This window comes from Salvelinus fontinalis, chromosome 19 (genome assembly GCF_029448725.1).
Source record: "Salvelinus fontinalis isolate EN_2023a chromosome 19, ASM2944872v1, whole genome shotgun sequence".
Classification (NCBI taxonomy): Eukaryota; Metazoa; Chordata; class Actinopteri; order Salmoniformes; family Salmonidae; genus Salvelinus; species Salvelinus fontinalis.
Window position 1 is genome coordinate 37,808,721 of NC_074683.1, and position 19,958 is coordinate 37,828,678.

A 19,958-nucleotide genomic window follows, 5' to 3' on the forward strand; every position below is an offset into this window, starting at 1 on the left:
TGTACTACAGTATACAATACTAAAAGGGACAAAAATCAGAGGAGTAAACATGTGATCAATGTGCTTCTTCTTGTCTTTGGGCTGGGTCAGGCCAGAGCACTTCTTCTTGTCTTTGGGCTGGGTCAGGCCAGAGCACTTCTTCTTGTCTTTGGGCTGGGTCAGGCCAGAGCACTTCGTCTTGTCTTTGGGCTGGGTCAGGCCAGAGCACTTCGTCTTGTCTTTGGGCTGGGTCAGGCCAGAGCACTTCTTCTTGTCTTTGGGCTGGGTCAGGCCAGAGCACTTCTTCTTGTCTTTGGGCTGGGTCAGGCCAGAGCACTTCCTCGACATCACAAGCAATATTGTCCCTCCTGAGGCAACGGGGGAAGAAGCCTCTTGTGTGCCGTATCCAGCCCTGACATGATTCCTCACCTATATCACCACAGGCTAAATCCATGGCTTGCAGCAGATTTACTCTGGTGTAGGGTTGTCTATCATACACTTTCCATCTCCAAGAGGAGAAAAACATCTCAATCGGATTCAGGAAAGGCGAGTATGGAGGGAGGTACAAGTTCATAAACTGCCCATTGATGTTAAACCATTCCCTTACCTGAGCAGCTCAGTGGAAACTGACATTGTCCCACACTATCACATAGGTGGGAATGGGATTCTCATTTAGCTCTTGACCCTGCTGCTTTTGAACCTGCTGCTAAAATAAAATATATCTTAGATTGGCAATAAATCTTAGAAGGTGCTGGGTGTTATATGGCCCGAGTGTAACATGGTGATGTAGAACACCATGGTTGCTGATAGCAGCACAGATTGTGACATTGCCACCTCGTTGACCAGGGTCTTCAACAATGGCCCGCTGTCCAATCATGTTTCGGCCTCTCCTTCTTCTCTTTGTTAGATTGAAGCCTGCTTCATCGACAAAGATGAACTCATGGGGTCTGTCCAAGGATTCCAAGTCAAATATTGTCTGTGTAGAAATACAATATACTGTATGTAGGATTTTGTAAGTCGTACAGAGACAGTGCTATACTGTAGAGTACAATTAGGCTTCTGATTCACATACATTGTATGTACTGAAGTTGTACAGTTACAAAACATATTCATGCAGTACAATACATACAGTGATTAACTTTACAAATGTCTATTGAAACAGCTGCATATAGTGTAGTACAGTAAATTTGCAATTACAAAAATACAGTTGTATACTGTACCTGTTCTCTTCTCTGAATGTCCTTACTATGTTGGACACAGAAAATCGGCTCAAATTGGGTTGCACTCTAAGTCCTGCTTCCCTCATTGTCAGTCCATGGACAAGAACATGGTCTATAACTGTTGCTCGAATTTCATCAGATATTTCCACTCTTTGTCTTCCTCTTCGTCCTTCTTTATCTTGCCCTCCTCCTCCTCGTCGCCCACCTCGCATACTCACTCGTCCTCGTCCTCTCACATTGATTCTTCTATCCATTCTCAGACTTTCTCCTTCCCACCTTCAACAACCTGTTTGCTCTCTGAACTGGCTTATATTGGTTGTGTCGCATCATTTGAAACAGGTTAAATCAATTTTGAGTGGTTGTGTTCAATCAATGACATGTGTTCTCTATTTGTATTTGATTGTTGCCACTTGTGTTTACCAGTATGGATGACATGTGCATTAGAGTGCAGAATGTGTTTTGAGAATGAGAATGTGTTTAGAGTTTTGCTGAAAAGTCTAAGTGAGATCTGCAAATTGTGTTTTACCATGTGAAATGGTTTAAGGTATTGACAACAGACTGCATAATTAGCTAAATGAGTCCAGGCAACTGAGAACTTTGTTCAGCCAATGGGTTTTAGTGTTTTAGCAATTGAGAAAAACTGTAAGTCCAAATACATCCAGCCCAGGAGTGACTGCTGTTGGAATAGAGAGTGCCTCAGGGTTGCTGAAAATACTTCAACACAACAGAGTGTGTAGTGTAGGCTACTATCAAACGAGTATTAACAAATGACCTAAATAATAATCATAAAAATAATAATATATGTGTGTTGGTATGTGTGGATGCCAGAGAAGGTTGGTAATCATCATTATTGGGGAACGAAACGTTTTAGAACAACCACTTTTCAAAAATATTTTTTTGGGGGGGAACATTTAATGACAAAAATGTATTGATTGCATTATTTTACAATTTTTTATCTTATAAATTAGCTCATAGATTCCAATATAGCACACAGAGGAGGATAAATCAGTTTGATGCCTCAACAAAGTCAATGGGTAACTGTTTTCACTCTCATATTGTCTCTTCCGTATCTCAGTCTGTTTGACCAACCTGGTCAGCGACAGTGACATTTCTCCAGTCCCGAAGGGAGAAAGGTAGTGACCTTTCCACACACAGCTCTGATGTGTCTGCTTCATTCTTTTGAAGGGGAGAGTCAATGCGACAAGATCAAAGATTGGACCTCTCCTGGTGGTCAATATTGAATCTCAAAGCTACATATGACATCTGAATCAAGAGTCTAATTAGTCTGACTTAGTTTTAATTTAGCTATCCTTCTCAGAGACTGATCCAGTTTAATTTAGCTATCCTTCTCAGAGACTGGTCCAGTTTATTTTAGCTATCCTTCTCAGAGACTGATCCAGTTTAATTTAGCTATCCTTCTCAGAGACTGATCCAGTTTAATTTAGCTATCCTTCTCAGAGACTGATCCAGTTTAATTTAGCTATCCTTCTCAGAGACTGATCCAATTTAATGTAGCTATCCTTCTCAGAGACTGATACAGTTTCATTTAGCCATCCTTCTCAGAGACTGATCCAGTTTCATTTAGCTATCCTTCTCAGAGACTGATCCAGTTTAATTTAGCTATCGTGCTCAGAAACTGATCCAGTTTAATTTAGGCATTATTGACCGGTAGATGGATGGCATGAATGGAATTTCATCGTAGTAGATGACTTTAGATGACAATTTATATGGCTGTATCATTTGACAGTGTGTTCCACTGCCGTTTTGCCCCACCTCTTCTTGACAGTCACATGATTGGTGGGTTGTGGAGTGGCCAGGATAGCGAAGCCCAGTCAGCAGGCTTCCCCCACCACCAGTCTGACATTCCAGTCTGGTTATCTTTGTTCCTATGCCTAGAACAATACCGGCTCATCATTCCACACATACCACTTTCAATTTAGTGGAAGTCTCCATAAATACCTCCATAATCCCATATCTGACACTCAACAAATGACAGGGAAAAGACATGTTCCATGGTTACGTGACAGAATATAGGCGGTCTGTCAGAAGAGATTAAATAAATAACAAGAACGTCCTGTGACTTCCTGACTAGAAATGGACCATCTGTGTGTAAATGTCTTAACAAGCAAGAGTCACATTAAATCCTCACAATCTTCCTCAGATATACTGTCCTTGGAGAAAATGTCACAGGATTATGCAGTGTTCTACCTTGTAGAGATTTCCATAAATACAAAGGTTTGCTAACCGTGTACATCATTAGTGTGTGATGTCCCCAAGACCGATGTTATGGTTGATACATTAGGTACAACTGCTGGTGTGTGTCCTGCAGGCATGCATCTGTAACAGAGTGGCCACACAGGCCCTAAACATGATGTCAGTGGGAAAGTTCCGGGCTGATAGATTTCATTGACCACTTCTCCTAGGTTAACAAGTTCACAATAAATACTGAACACTTCCTATAGCCATTGTAGCAGATGATTTCATTACTCAATTTGCCTGATCAAAACTTTTTAACACATCCTCTCTGAACACGTTTAGGTTTAGCCCTAGTTATTTGTTTGCTTCTAAACTGTCCTGATTTCAACAAGGTATAGATGGAAGTTGTATCATTGCCGATCCTCCTACTATACTATAGACAACATCCCATCAATCAACAAGGTGCAGCCTTAATCTTGTCCACAGCATTCTGCCCTGGTCATTCTGCTGCGGTGGCCTTGTGGTGACCTTGAGTGTAATGCAGGGTCAGGAGGATGCTTGCTGTTCATTCCCTCAGGATGTGGGTGAAAAAGAGCATCAGTAAGCATAGGATACGATTTCAACTCAGATTCAGATTTAATCAGAGTGAATTGTTTTTTTCCCCATGAATTTCATAATGACTAAATCTGTTTTGGGACAGCTTTTAAAACATCTCATAGGCCAATTGTTTTATGTTCAATACCTAGCGGTGAATAATATCACTAACAGAGGAATAACAAAAAATGAAATGTTTTCTTCCCAGAAAAAAGGAGATGGATGATGGCGTGATTTTTTTTCAGAAATCCTTGATATAAAAACCTGTAATAAACTAAAAACAAAAAATCCCTGTAATTTTCCTCTCGATTCCATTGCTGTTCCCTTGGTAACAAGCAAACCCTTGCCCTTCTGGAGCCTCCTGACATTCGCTTGGAATGTACCATTATGGCTGCTGTGGGGAGATAGTAGATTTCCATTTCACTAATACTTTTGTTTGACCAAAAAGAGGTTATTTGAATGACAAGGAATGACGTGCCAGTATCTGTTAACATTTCAAAAAGATTCATATTTCCAACGAATCTTCAGATTTTAGTATGCACATTGGCACACTGTGACAGAATGTTACCCTTCAAATAAATCAAACTGGCAGTCGTAGAGCGAGCTGTCAAATGCTTGTTGCTTGTGTCAAATCTGTGCTACAAAGTAACGAAGAGAAATCAGGCACCTGGTTGTTTTCCTCTGAAAGTGTCTATAGCTAACTAATACGACAATAATTAAGTGGACCATTGAACAGCACCCTGTCCTCTTTACTTCACGTGATGATGAGGTAAGCAGGTAGAAATGCTAGCTTCACCTTGTCAGACATGTTGTCTTGCTAGCTCGCTAGCTTGCTAGGTCCCCCACAGACGTGTTGTGTCATGTATTGCATGTTAGTAAAAGTGAGTGCCTAGTAATAAAGTGTTTCCCTAAGAGACTAGCTAAATTGGAGTATAGAAGATAGCCTATTCTGCGTGTCATGTTAGCGCTTGCTAGCTATCAAAGTTCCAGCTACTGTACAGTAGCTAGCTAGCTGTGACGTGTGGTGGTAGCTCGTTCACTGACTTTGGTAGATAGCTTGTAGCCTATTTTCCTTGCTAGCTCATGATGAATACAGCAACGTTAACTCCCAAGACTTCAGATACCGATACTTATTGTTGGTGTTTATTGTTGTTTATTGCCAGCTATAAACTCACATTACAAGTTACTTTGATGACGTCTCTTGGGGGGGTGACTGTGGGGGGGGGGGGGGGGGGGGGACTTTAAATAGAGAGAAGGTTACGTTAAAAACCTTTAGCCAGTGTAAACCTTTTTGGTTGTTCACCTTATGAGAAAGCATAGAATAAGCTAGTGGAGAAAGTACTGTTATGTTAGAGATGTTCTTGATTACACATCCAATATTTAGTTTAGTAAATTATTATATGTATTTATATGTAACAGTGAACAATAATGCTTCCAAATCAAAGGAGGAATTATGTTAAGACTTGGGTCTAGAGATAATCTGAGATAATCACAGGAGGTTGGTGGCACCTTAATTGGGGAGGACAGGCTCATGGTAATGGCTGGATCGGAATCGGTGGAATGGTATCAAATACGTCAAACACATGGTTTCCATGAGTTTGATGCCACTCCATCTGCGCCGTTCCAGACATTATTATGAGCCGTCCTCCCATCAGCAGCGTCCATTGGTAATAATGCTTATCAACAGAGCATACAGGTTTGGCATCAGATCAGTGTCTGCGGCTAGCCTGGCTGTCAGTCTGAGCCTTGCAGGCATTTTTTTGCACAGCAAATCTGTTCCTGATATGCTATTGGCCAGAGCCTGCTGGGAGGGTCTTCCTGGAGGTGGGTGGGCAGGCAGGAAAAGAGGTGGCTGGAATTGTTTCAGCCAGAGATTTAAGCAGACAGTCTTTTACTGCACTGTCGTGGAAAGAAAATCCCTTTCTAGGCATGGGCCTGAGCACACAGCGCTGAGAGGGGAATGACAACTATTCACATGGTGATTATATTTAGACAGAAAGTAATTAGAAGTCGGACTGCTAACCCAGACTGTGGTGGAGGCTAAAAAGACTGGAGAGCTCCAACACTGCATGAGGTGAGAGGATTGTTTCCCTGGCTGCTCCTGTTTTCCTGACTAGTTCATAAAGGAATTTGCTGCATTATGCTGCATGCCATGCGGTGAGAGAGAGAGATAGAGGACTTCACTCGTAGAGATGGTTAGAATCTGCTTCTCTTGAAATTGCTGCTGCTTATAATGGCTGTTTATCTCAAATGTTCAAATTTAGCTGGTCAGTGTGGGGAATTTACCTCTCCCATCCTGCCAGGAAAGAACAATGTGCTCCCTTTATGCCTGCCTGCTCTGCAACTTCCTGTGGCGTTTTACTACTTACCCAGGCTGTCTGTCCTGTGTCTGACTGACTTCAAGTGTGTGTGTTTGTACAAGGTTTGTAGGAGTGTTAAGCACAGGGTTGTGGAGGACTGAGGGCCAACACATCTCATAAGCATGATTTATTCTCTCAGGCAACAGGTGTTAACCTGTCATCAAAGCAAACACAGACAGAATATACCAAGGAAAGTAACTGGAGAAGGACTCTCACAAATAGGGACATGTAAGGTTTACCTACTCTACATTCCCAATACAAAGTTGGTTGTAGGTTGGGCTGGTGTACATTTTTTTTTTTCTAGGGCTGGGACCTCACGATACGATATTATCCGATTCTATACAGTATGCATTGCGATTCGATCCTGCCATTTTATTGCAATTTGCTGTTCCAAACGCAGTGTTCTGTATATGTCTGCTGCAGAGAGACAAGTGAGAGTATGAGACAATTAGTTTTGATGAGTCATGGGAATAAAAGTGCTAAAAACATGTTGGCTCACTTTAAAAGTAAGATGGAGAACAAACCATAGGTTTAGAAATACCTGAGTTTTGGCGCAGTTACAGACGACTAGCGCTAGCTAACATTGCCTATCAAAACAAAAAATGAAGTATCGATATAATATCGTCCAAAATGATTCTGCGATATGTAGCTGAATCGATTCTTTCCCCATCACTCGTTTTCTCCTGTACTATAGGGTAATTTTTGAAGCTAGGCTATGATTTTTTATTGGAAGTTATTAATGTTGTAACTTTCAATTCCATTATTTGACAGCAGTGCTTGAATGACAACTTTTTATTTTCACTCTCAACCAGTGCTTTTAACTTTTTTTCTTATTTTTTTCCCCTCAAGCCAAGAAAATTACAGCCTACACTATAGGAAGGATTTATTTAATGTTGTATTAGTTTGGTCTCCCTGGTTACTGTAGATACAGTAAGTACTGCTGATTGTCTCATACAGCAGTGTGATTGGAGCCTTAGTAACATTAAGAAAATTCAAGTCACGCCAGTTCAGTTGGTAGTTAAGACTATTATAATATGAAGTTCATGCTCCTGCAGACTCAGTAAATAGCTACCTGCATTGTGCCTGGCTGAAAGCTGGATGGTTAACAATAGTAACCTCTGTAACTGTTAGGCCCTAGAGCCAGTTGCTCATCCCAAACAGACATAACAGGATGCCAGAGTTCACACTGACCAAACTAGCCCATCAATCCATAGATAGGCCTAGACCTAGTTTCATTTGTATGCACAGCGGATAATTTGACTCCATTAACAAATTTAATGAGAAATTTGCCAAGACCTGTCACATGTTATCAAACTAGAGTCAATCTTTTCATGAGATCAGTCTTTCAGTCTGTAGGAAAGTAGGCTATTTTTAAGTGTCTAAGTGTCATTCTCTGGTCCATAGGATTATTTAAGGCTGTCCCTTAATTTTAATTTTACAGCTGCCTTTAGGGAATCCAGCTGCCTTTAGGGAATCCAGCTGCCTTTAGGGAATCCAGCTGCCTTTAGGGAATCCAGCTGCCTTTAGGGAATCCAGCTGCCTTTAGGGAATCCAGCTGCCTTTAGGGAATCCAGCTGCCTTTAGGGAATCCAGCTGCCTTTAGGGAATCCAGCTGCCTTTAGGGAATCCAGCTGCCTTTAGGGAATCCAGCTGCCTTTAGGGAATCCAGCTCTCTTTAGGGAATCCAGCTGCCTTTAGGGAATCCCGCTGCCTTTAGGGAATCCCGCTGCCTTTAGGGAATCCCGCTGCCTTTAGGGAATCCCGCTGCCTTTAGGGAATCCCGCTGCCTTTAGGGAATCCAGCTGCCTTTAGGGAATCCAGCTGCCTTTAGGGCATCCCGCCCGCTGCCTTTAGGGGATAAGTAGAAACACTCAAAACCAGGAGCTGAACAGCTGCAGGAGCTGAACAGACCCAGGACCACTGCAAAGCAGGATGAGCTAGGAGCAAAATAAGAGTCTCTCTCTCTTTCTCTCTCACTGACAACCTTCCAACTGAATTCACAAGTGTTGCAGTGCAGAGCCTCCCACACTAAAATAAAGGTCAAACTATTCAGTGATACTGTTGCATTTCTGTATTTCCGTTGCCCCTGATATGTTTTGTTAATAACCGCAAAACCACACTCACTTTCTCTACAGTACAGAAAATACAGAATACTCACCGTTTACAATAGAATAATACCTCTAACGAGAGATGCGCATGTCTACCTTCTTCAGTTATTCCTTACAAGCTATTTAAAGTTGCTTGAGAAAGAAACATATCACAATTACCCCAATTACATACATTTCTGTCTTTTAATTCAATTGTAATTTTTTCCCCCTGTGACTTGGTGTCCTACTTTTTTCCCCACCAGCGACAGCAGTTAGAATGTGAAGGATATTGTTGTTGGCACTTTAATCATTTACTTCAATTGTAAATAGCTTAGGTGTCAATTTATTTACCTTCAACCTTTCGTTCATGATGTAGCATAATAAAATGCATTCAGTAGCCTACGCTCTGGCCATGTCCCCCCCCCCCAAAAAATAGTCTTATCAGAAATATCATGCTGACATTGAGGCTAACATTTTATTCTCTTCTGCCCTTCCAGGATGTAAACAAAATGTATATTGTTGCCTGTGACTATTAGACTCAGGCCCAGGGACCTTTACTCTTTTTGGGCTCCTCCTCCTGGGGTACCCCCAGCTGCTCTGGCTCCCCCCAAGCATATTGATACATTTGTCTTATTGGACTTGTCGGTTTGAATAGAAAAGCTGCCTGGAGATGGAGTGCACAGAATTAAAATGTCATAATTCAAAGGCTGAACACAGATTCAAGGTCAGAAGCATTAATCAGTCAAATATGTCACTCTGATTAGATGATGGCTGCTGTGTGTGACGCTGGTGGCTGGGCTGTGGATTTATCACAGAAAACGCATGCACATCTCTTGTAATGTCAAAACAACATATCAGAGGCAGGGATTTTTCTGCCATAGAAATCCTTAGGTGGATCCAAATTGTAAAACTGTTGTTTTAAAAAAAAATACATTTTCGGGAACGAAAAACACTTTCAATGTAAACCTAAACGACTTAAACCAGATGTGCGTTCGGAAAGGATTCAGACCCCTTGACTTTTTCCACATTTTGCTGTTACAGCCTTATTCTAAAATTGATTAAATCATTTTTTCCCCCTCATCAATCTGTTGGAAAATTTATAAAAGACAAAAATAAAACTGCAATATCACATTTACATAAGTATTCAGACGCTTAACTCAATACTTTGTTGAAGCACCCTTGGCAGCGATTACAGCCTCGAGTCTTCTTCGGTACGACGTAACAAGCTTGGCACACCTGTATTTGTTGAGTTTCTCCCATTCTTCTCTGAAGATCTTCTCAAGGTCTGTCAGTTGGATTGGGAGTGTCGCAGCACAGCTATTTTCAGGTCTCTCCATAGATGTCCAATCGGGTTCAAGTCCGGGCACTGGCTGGGCCACTCAAGGATATTCAGAGACTTGTTCCAAAACCACTCCTGTGTTGTCTTGGCTGTGTGCTTAGGGTTGTTGTCCTGTTGGAAGGTGAACATTCGCCCCAGTATGAGGTCCTGAGCACTCTGGAGCAGGTTTTCATCAAGGATCTCTCTGTACTTTTCTCTGTAAATTTTTCCCTCGATCCTGACTAGTCTCCCAGTCTCTGCCGCTGAAAAACATCCCCACAGCATGATGCTGCCACCACCATGCTTCACCTTAGTGATGGTGCCAGTTTTCCTCCAGACGTGACTCTTGGCATTCATGCAAAATAATTAAATCTTGGTTTCATCAGACCAGAGAATCTTGTTTCTCATGGTCTGAGAGGCCTTTAGGCAAACTCCAAGCGGGCTTTTACTTTTTACTAAGGAGTGGCTTCTGTCTGGCCACTCTACCATAAAGGCCTGATTGGTGGAGTGCTGCAGAGATGGTTGTCCTTCTGGAAGGTTATCCCATCTCCACGTAGGAACTCTGGAGCTCTGGTCCTTGGTCACCTCCCTAACCAAGTCTCTTCTCCCCCAATTGCTCAATTTGGTCGGAGAGGCCAACTCTAGGAAAAGTCTTGGTGGTTCCAAACTACTTCAATTTAAGAATGATGGAGGCCGATGTGTTCTTGGGTTCCTTCAATGCTGCAGAAATGTTTTGCTACCCTTCTCCAGATCTGTGCCTCGACACAATCCTGTCTCGGGGCTCTACAGACAATTTCGACTTCATGGCTTGGTCTTTGCTCTGACATGCACTGTCAATTGTGGGACCTTATATAGGCAGATGTGTGCCCTTCCAAGTCATGTCCAATTAATTGAGTTTACCACAGGTGGACTCCAATCAAGTTGTAGAAACATCTCAAGGATGATCAATGGACACAGGATGCAGCTGAGCTCAGTTACGAGTCTCGTAGAAAAGGGTCTTGAATACTTATACTTAGGTATTTCTGTTTTTATTTTTTATTCCTTTGCAAACATGTCTAAAAACCCGGTTTTTGCTTTATCATTATGGTGTATTGTGTGTAGATTGATTGTGTGTAGGATTGTGTGTAGGATTTTTTTAAAATTTAATACATTTTAGAATAAGGCTGTAATGGGAAAAAGAATTGGAAAAAGTCAAGGGGTCTGAATACTTTCCGAATGCACTGTATGTAGAAAAGATAATGGACCTATATAATGTTTTATTAATTAATCTTTGAGAACTAACACTCACCAAAATAAAAGCTAGACAGTTAGGGGAAGTTATACAGTATTGATTTTGGTATTAAGTTTGAGCAAAATAACACAAAATGCATTGAATTGCAGGAAATTATCTTCAAAATTGCAACATTTTCTCTCAGTTCAATGGCAGAATATGTAGAAAATTTGGAATTGAGTTTTAAAACTGCAAAAATGTATCTCGGCTTCATGAAGAAATTCTGAGAATTGCAGGAAATTGGCATAATTATTGCCGCTACGCAAAGAAAATACTGAACATGAAACAATATTTCTGCCGAGGCGCACGTTGAAGATGGTAGAACAGTCCACATTTACTTTTCCTCTGCAAAAAAACAAGTAATTTAATAGAAAAATCTGACAACCCCATAGTAGAATAGTTTATCTATTTACCTAGTCGGCTTGTTGTTGTTGGGTTCTATGGGAGAGAGATAGTCTCCTCGTAGTGCTTTCAAGTTATGAATACCATAACTTCTTGCACTTGCAAAAACAGCAGTTTTAATGGCCTTTGTTAAAAAGAGGGGGTTTCCAACTTACCATTCCTACTTTATTTATTTCTCAACTCCTAGATATGCGTGAACTGCGCCATTTTAAACCCAGAGTTTTTAGCAGCAGCGTGGTTAAGCATGTTACCGTTCTGCAATTAGCAGTGAGAGCATAGGGGAGAGGGGCTGAATGTGACACTTGTCAATTCTAGCGTAACTTGGGGATACAATGCCACCTCTACCTCAAAACAATTTTGGGGGAGTGACTTAAAAAATTGTGATTAGACGGATCATATTTTTAGTTGAGCAAGAGTAATTGTGGCAGGCCGGGGGGTGTGTTTCCCTGGGTGGCGAGTTACCCTAACAGATAGGCCTACATTATATTCACGGTGTTTAGGCAAGTTGTTTTGGCACATAAAATGAATGAATAGGATAATAACTAGTTAAAATATCACATTTGGGATCTGGCTAATGATTAGCCCAATAGGGTAAATGCAGATAGGCAACCCCATGCTTCAGCCTATTTGTTTGTACTTTGCTGCATCAGTTGGGCTAAATCTGATCATGTTTATTGCTAATAGCATACCTGATAATATAGTCCATGCATAGGCTAAATACAGCACATGGTCCAATATGTTATAATAATTTTAACAAATTATTTTAACAACGTGTTATTGGGCTAATGTCTGGAGGTGGACATTCTATTTTAGATGGTATCAGCATCCTTTTATTTTCATTCATTTTGTTGTGTAATGTCCCTTTTTAAAAAGTCACCGGAACAGTGCTTCTGAGTACTTTCACATACCCCCCCCATCAACCCCCCTCTGCAACCTTTTTCCCCCCACTGCTACACATTTTTCCAGAGTAAATACTGTTATGCTGTACCCCACCCTGCTTTCACAACTGTAGCTTTGAGATTGCCTCAGTTTCATCAATTGAAAAGAGGTATTAGCAACAAGAGCAGCATAACATGAAAGTAAGCCTATAGTATAGCAATAACTATAGTATAATAAGAGCAATAATAGTATTTTAAACAAATAACTCTTTCCTATCTTCCAGATCACCAACGGAAAGTGCTTTTCAGAAAACATCTCCAACTTCAACCTGCTCTCTGGTCTAAATGTGCATGGGAAGCCAGCCCTCCCTTCTAGGCCAGGCCTGAGCAGTGACGGGATACTTCAGCTGCAGATCTTCAGCCGCCTCCAATTCATTTCTGAACAACTCCAGTGGCAAAGGTATCCCAAGGGGAAAGATTTACTGGAGGGGAGAACTAACGAAGCACAAATTCTGAGAAGTTGGCAAAGTCAATACCAGGCAAGTCTTCATTAATATTCTTTCAAGGAGCTCCATTGCCTCGACATACCATTAATGAGAGAGTCCTTGTCAGTGGAGGAGGATAGACACGCAGTTGTGTCACAGAGCAAGCCCTCAACCCTTCCAGAGGTCTCCCATTGGTGCAAACTGATTGATGAGTGATTTCTCGTTGATTGATTAGCCTTCCTCCCAGCTGATGCAGTGAGGCCAGTCTGGTTGCTTCATATGATTTGAGAACTTTTCAAGCACTAATCAGACAGAGACAAAAGTTGTGAACTTTTTTTAATGTGTTGACGTTTTTTGAGTTAAGAGTCAACTCAACTGATACATTGGACTGGCAGCATTCGATTGGAACCTGTTGACATGGCTCTCAATATATCTTCAGTAAGGGACACAAAATGGCTGACGTTGGAAGTGTGTCGGCAGTTTCAGAGAGGAACTTGTTCACGGAGTGATGAGGAATGCAAATTTGCACACCCACCAACGAGCTGCCAGGTTGAAAATGGAAGAGTTATTGCCTGCTTCGACTCGTTAAAGGTAAGGAATGTCATGCGCCATTCTTCTGTTAGATTCATGACTCTGCTTTATGTACCAGGAGACTGATATGTAGGAGCCTAAACAGATAATTACATTCTAAAGTGTTTACTGTACGGAAATGGAGACAGAACCTGTACTGTACTGTTTATTCTAAGCGAATGTGGACATCCCACACTACTAAGCCCCATGGTGTGCAGGCTATAGTCTTGTGCTGGCTTCCAGTGGGATTACTGCATTCTCCCTCTCACCTGCTGCTGGGCCTGGCTGTCTGCTGCTGGGCCTGGCTGTCTGCTGCTGGGCCTGGCTGTCTGCTGCTGGGCCTGGCTGTCTGCTGCTGGGCCTGGCTGTCTGCTGCTGGGCCTGGCTGTCTGCTGCTGGGCCTGGCTGTCTGCTGCTGGGCCTGGCTGTCTGCTGCTGGGCCTGGCTGTCTGCGGATTGGCCTGGCTGTCTGCGGATTGGGCTGGCTGTCTGCGGATTGGGCTGGCTGTCTGCGGATTGGGCTGGCTGTCTGCGGATTGGGCTGGCTGTCTGCGGCTGGGCCTGGCTGTCTGCGGCTGGGCCTGGCTGTCTGCGGCTGGGCCTGGCTGTCTGCGGCTGGGCCTGGCTGTCTGCGGCTGGGCCTGGCTGTCTGCGGCTGGGCCTGGCTGTCTGCGGCTGGGCCTGGCTGTCTGCGGCTGGGCCTGGCTGTCTGCGGCTTGGCCTGGCTGTCTGCGGATGGGGTTGGCTGTCTGCGGCTTGGCCTGGCTGTCTGCGGATGGGGCTGGCTGTCTGCGAGCCAAGCCCAGCTGCAGGCCGTCTGCGGATGCTGGGCCTGGCTGTCTGCGGGCCTGGCTGGGCCTGGCTGGGCCTGGCTGGGCCTGGCTGGGCCTGGCTGGGCCTGGCTGGGCCTGGCTGGGCCTGGCTGGGCCTGGCTGTCTGCTGGGCCTGGCTGTCTGCGGCTGGGGTTATTCCACAGAGAAGCTCACACTGCCACCGCAACACAATGCTGCCCATTGGATTATTCTGATGTTCAATCATCTCCTTACCTCCACTGGCCATTTTAAACACGCTGTGACAGGGCAAAGGGTCTAGTCCCTATTGGTCAAGGCTGGTGCTCAGCCAACCATCAACAGAAATTGCTACAAAGGACCTATTTTCCAAAATGCCTCTTTAGGTTTTGGTCCTTTTTTGAAGGGTTTAAAAGACGAAGATAGTGTTGCAAGTCACTTATTCTTATTGCTATGGGTGGCAGGGCAGTGGTGGCTGCTGAGGGGAGGACTGCTCATAATTATGTCCTGAACAGAGTCAATGGAGTGGCATCGACCACGTCTTTGATGTGTTTGATACCATTCCATTGACTCCATTCTAGATATTTATTATGAGCCGTCCTCCCCTCAGCAGCCTCCACTGGTGGCAGGGAATTTAGGGCCTGACTAGTTGCCCAGCCATTCATCTTATAAAGAGTCACACTGTTGCCCAAGCTCATTCCAGAACAGTGTAGGCATTGAGCTGCTTGTCCTCCAATTCTTGTATACCTACCATCCAACTCATGTGACAGCCTACTTACTGGGCCCTCTGAGACTGGAGGCTGGTGACTCAAGGCTGGTGATAGAACCTTGGGGGAAGTCTACCCAGAACTTACAGGTTTCTTCATAACAGAGACTTGTGTGCATCTGCATTAAGTTTGAAGTGTAGGTGGACAAGGTTTTACGGACAGTATATTGAGTGTACTACTCTCGTTTCCAAAATATATAATTTTGTTAAATCTGCAATATGTAACTTTTTGGACGATCTGAACAAATTCACATAGAAATGTGTGTTGTAGATATGTCATTCTCATTGAAGGCAAGTCTAAGAAGTGGTAGATCTGTTCAATGTGCTGTTTTTCTATGCTTCCCGTTCTTAAGTTTCGTTTTAGCGTCTTTTACTTTTGGTTTTGTACACCAGCTGAAAATACAAGAGTTTTGGTTAAATTAAAATGTATTTCACAGTGGTTTAGATGGTACAAAGATTCTCTACACTATACACAGCTTGTTTTGCCACATAAACAGAAATTAGGAAAACAATTTGGAATTTTAGCAACCAGGAAATGACACAGCTATTTCTGCGTATTGCATCTTCAACTTTTTTGTTGTTGTTTATTCTGAAATATTGAGGTGTGCTAGCAAGGCTACATTAATGCCTTTAGCAAACAGGGTTAACATCCTCTCTTGCTCAACCCACCCACACGTTTCAATTCAGCCAGTATTGTCTGAATTGTTATGTCACCGTTGCTCTTCTAATGAGAGAGTATTCAGTTGTTATTTTTTGACAACACTTGAACTGATTTGAATGACACTAGGCTAAATGTCATCACTTCTGGGTCCTATAATTTATGTTAATTTCTAAGGTGAATTGATTTCCTGCTGAGGTTCAATTGAAATAGGCTAATGATTCCTAATCATAATCAGGATTTTGATTTGCTTGAACGACAATCCCTGACGATATTAGGGGATAAATCTTAGCTGAAAATGTGTAGGACTATCTGCACTGTTTAGAGTGAGAGAGAGAGGATCTGTTGTTAGCCGAACGAAGGGGGATGGGAAGAGATTGGCTAGAAAATATACAAACGCCTCAGTCATGTGATGATGTCACTGTTCTGTTGAATAGCCTGTTGTTTAAAGAGAGCAACTTGAGTGTTGTCTGTTCCCGACACTTCCATTGGCTCAGCTTTACATTTACATTACATTTAAGTCATTTAGCAGACGCTCTTATCCAGAGCGACTTACAAATTGGTGCATTCACCTTATGACATCCAGTGGAACAGCCACTTTACAATAGTGCATCTAGATCTTTTAAGGGGGGGGGGGGGGGGGCAGAAGGATTGCTTTATCCTAGGTATTCCTTGAAGAGGTGGGGTTTCAGGTGTCTCCGGAAGGTGGTGATTGACTCCGCTGTCCTGGCATCGTGAGGGAGTTTGTTCCACCATTGGGGTGCCAGAGCAGCGAACAGTTTTGACTGGGCTGAGCGGGAACTGTACTTCCTCAGTGGTAGGGAGGCGAGCAGGCCAGAGGTGGATGAACGCAGTGCCCTTGTTTGGGTGTAGGGCCTGATCAGAGCCTGAAGGTACTGAGGTGCCGTTCCCCTCACAGCTCCGTAGGCAAGCACCATGGTCTTGTAGCGGATGCGAGCTTCAACTGGAAGCCAGTGGAGAGAGCGGAGGAGCGGGGTGACGTGAGAGAACTTGGGAAGGTTGAACACCAGCCGGGCTGCGGCGTTCTGGATGAGTTGTAGGGGTTTAATGGCACAGGCAGGGAGCCCAGCCAACAGCGAGTTGCAGTAATCCAGACGGGAGATGACAAGTGCCTGGATTAGGACCTGCGCCGCTTCCTGTGTGAGGCAGGGTCGTACTCTGCGGATGTTGTAGAGCATGAACCTACAGGAACGGGCCACCGCCTTGATGTTGGTGGAGAACGACAGGGTGTTGTCCAGGATCACGCCAAGGTTCTTAGCGCTCTGGGAGGAGGACACAATGGAGTTGTCAACCGTGATGGCGAGATCATGGAACGGACAGTCCTTCCCCGGGAGGAAGAGCAGCTCCGTCTTGCCGAGGTTCAGCTTGAGGTGGTGATCCGTCATCCACACTGATATGTCTGCCAGACATGCAGAGATGCGATTCGCCACCTGGTCATCAGAAGGGGGAAAGGAGAAGATTAATTGTGTGTCGTCTGCATAGCAATGATAGGAGAGACCATGTGAGGTTATGACAGAGCCAAGTGACTTGGTGTATAGCGAGAATAGGAGAGGGCCTAGAACAGAGCCCTGGGGGACACCAGTGGTGAGAGCGCGTGGTGAGGAGACAGATTCTCGCCACGCCACCTGGTAGGAGCGACCTGTCAGGTAGGACGCAATCCAAGCGTGGGCCGCGCCGGAGATGCCCAACTCGGAGAGGGTGGAGAGGAGGATCTGATGGTTCACAGTATCGAAGGCAGCCGATAGGTCTAGAAGGATGAGAGCAGAGGAGAGAGAGTTAGCTTTAGCAGTGCGGAGCGCCTCCGTGATACAGAGAAGAGCAGTCTCAGTTGAGTGACTAGTCTTGAAACCTGACTGATTTGGATCAAGAAGGTCATTCTGAGAGAGATAGCAGGAGAGCTGGCCAAGGACGGCACGTTCAAGAGTTTTGGAGAGAAAAGAAAGAAGGGATACTGGTCTGTAGTTGTTGACATCGGAGGGATCGAGTGTAGGTTTTTTCAGAAGGGGTGCAACTCTCGCTCTCTTGAAGACGGAAGGGACGTAGCCAGCGGTCAAGGATGAGTTGATGAGCGAGGTGAGGTAAGGTAGAAGGTCTCCGGAAATGGTCTGGAGGAGAGAGGAGGGGATAGGGTCAAGCGGGCAGGTTGTTGGGCGGCCGGCCGTCACAAGACGCGAGATTTCATCTGGAGAGAGAGGGGAGAAAGAGGTCAAAGCACAGGGTTGGGCAGTGTGAGCAGAACCAGCGGTGTCGTTTGACTTAGCAAACGAGGATCGGATGTCGTCGACCTTCTTTTCAAAATGGTTGACGAAGTCGTCTGCAGAGAGGGAGGAGGGGGGGGGGAGGGGGAGGAGGATTCAGGAGGGAGGAGAAGGTGGCAAAGAGCTTCCTAGGGTTAGAGGCAGATGCTTGGAATTTAGAGTGGTAGAAAGTGGCTTTAGCAGCAGAGACAGAAGAGGAAAATGTAGAGAGGAGGGAGTGAAAGGATGCCAGGTCCGCAGGGAGGCGAGTTTTCCTCCATTTCCGCTCGGCTGCCCGGAGCCCTGTTCTGTGAGCTCGCAATGAGTCGTCGAGCCACGGAGCGGGAGGGGAGGACCGAGCCGGCCTGGAGGATAGGGGACATAGAGAGTCAAAGGATGCAGAAAGGGAGGAGAGGAGGGTTGAGGAGGCAGAATCAGGAGATAGGTTGGAGAAGGTTTGGGCAGAGGGAAGAGATGATAGGATGGAAGAGGAGAGAGTAGCGGGGGAGAGAGAGCGGAGGTTGGGACGGCGCGATACCATCCGAGTAGGGGCAGTGTGGGAAGTGTTGGATGAGAGCGAGAGGGAAAAGGATACAAGGTAGTGGTCGGAGACTTGGAGGGGAGTTGCAATGAGGTTAGTGGAAGAACAGCATCTAGTAAAGATGAGGTCAAGCGTATTGCCAGCCTTGTGAGTAGGGGGGGAAGGTGAGAGGGTGAGGTCAAAAGAGGAGAGGAGTGGGAAGAAGGAGGCAGAGAGGAATGAGTCAAAGGTAGACATGGGGAGGTTAAAGTCACCCAGAACTGTGAGAGGTGAGCCGTCCTCAGGAAAGGAGCTTATCAAGGCATCAAGCTCATTGATGAACTCTCCAAGGGAACCTGGAGGGCGATAAATGATAAGGATGTTAAGCTTGAAAGGGCTGGTAACTGTGACAGCATGGAATTCAAAGGAGGCGATAGACAGATGGGTAAGGGGAGAAAGAGAGAATGACCACTTGGGAGAGATGAGGATCCCGGTGCCACCACCCCGCTGACCAGAAGGTCTCGGGGTGTGCGAGAACACGTGGGCAGACGAAGAGAGAGCAGTAGGAGTAGCAGTGTTATCTGTGGTGAGCCATGTTTCCGTCAGTGCCAGGAAGTCGAGGGACTGGAGGGACGCATAGGCTGAGATGAGCTCTGCCTTGTTGGCCGCAGATCGGCAGTTCCAGAGGCCACCGGAGACCTGGAACTCCACGTGGGTCGTGCGGGCTGGGACCACCAGGTTAGGGTGGGCGCGGCCACGCGGTGTGAAGCGTTTGTATGGTCTGTGCAGAGAGGAGAGAAGAGGGATAGACAGACACATGGTTGACAGGCTACAGAAGAGGCTACGCTAATGCAATGGAGATTAGAATGACAAGTGGGCTACACGTCTCGAATGTTCAGAAAGTTAAGCTTACGTTGCAAAAAAATAAAAATAAAATACAAGATCTTATTGACTAAAATGATATAGTACTGCTGGCTGGTGAAGTAGCCTGGCTAGCAGTGGCTACGTTGTTGAAAGTGAAGCTGGCTAGGTAACCTCGACAATTTCACTAAATTTCTCTAAACTACACAATTATCATGGATACAAGGACAGCAAAGACAACTAGCTAACACTACGCTAATCAAGTCGTCCCGTTGTAATGTAAGTTTCTACAGTGCTGCTATTCGGTAGAAGCTTTGACAGGGGTTTCCACTGTGATTTAGTCTAGCCCACAATTCATATTGATGATGATAATAATAATAATTCATCATTTGGTCTGAGTTTATATTTGTGTTTCTATTTGACCTATTTCACATGTGTAAATTGGAAATGTGTTTTTTGCATGTCCCAGCTCCCCCTGAGAGATCCTCGTAGAGCGGCGTCATGGCCAGGCTCTTCCATTATTAATGGAAACTCTGGAGCAATTAGGGTTAAGTGCTTTGCTCAAGGGCACATCAACAGATTTTACACCTTGTCAGCTCGGGATTCGATCTAGTGACCTTTCTGTTACTTGCCCAATGGTCTAACCGCTACCTCTCGCTCGAGTTGTGTGCTTCAGTAATGATAGGCAAGCCATGTTGGCCCACGTTGACAGTTTGGATGTAATATCATAAGAAAGACCAGTGTGTGT

General features: G+C 44.6%; 1 protein-coding gene across 10 annotated transcripts in view; it reads left to right on the forward strand.

Annotated features, from left to right (window-relative positions):
- Nucleotides 1-4,543: 4,543 nt before the first annotated feature.
- LOC129816688 (muscleblind-like protein 2a) overlaps nt 4,544-19,958 on the forward strand; it is a 44,795-nt gene continuing 29,380 nt past the window's right edge. For 2 of the 10 annotated variants that reach the window (XM_055871460.1, XM_055871466.1), the window contains exons 1-2: nt 4,550-4,758; nt 12,589-13,380. In XM_055871460.1, coding sequence (XP_055727435.1) covers nt 13,207-13,380 — 174 coding nt within the window. In that variant the 5' untranslated portion in view covers nt 4,550-4,758; nt 12,589-13,206. Of the gene's footprint in view, nt 4,759-5,687; nt 6,064-12,588; nt 13,381-19,958 lie in introns of those variants that run through there. The other 8 variants (XM_055871457.1, XM_055871464.1, XM_055871459.1 and 5 more) reach the window with 7 other exon arrangements.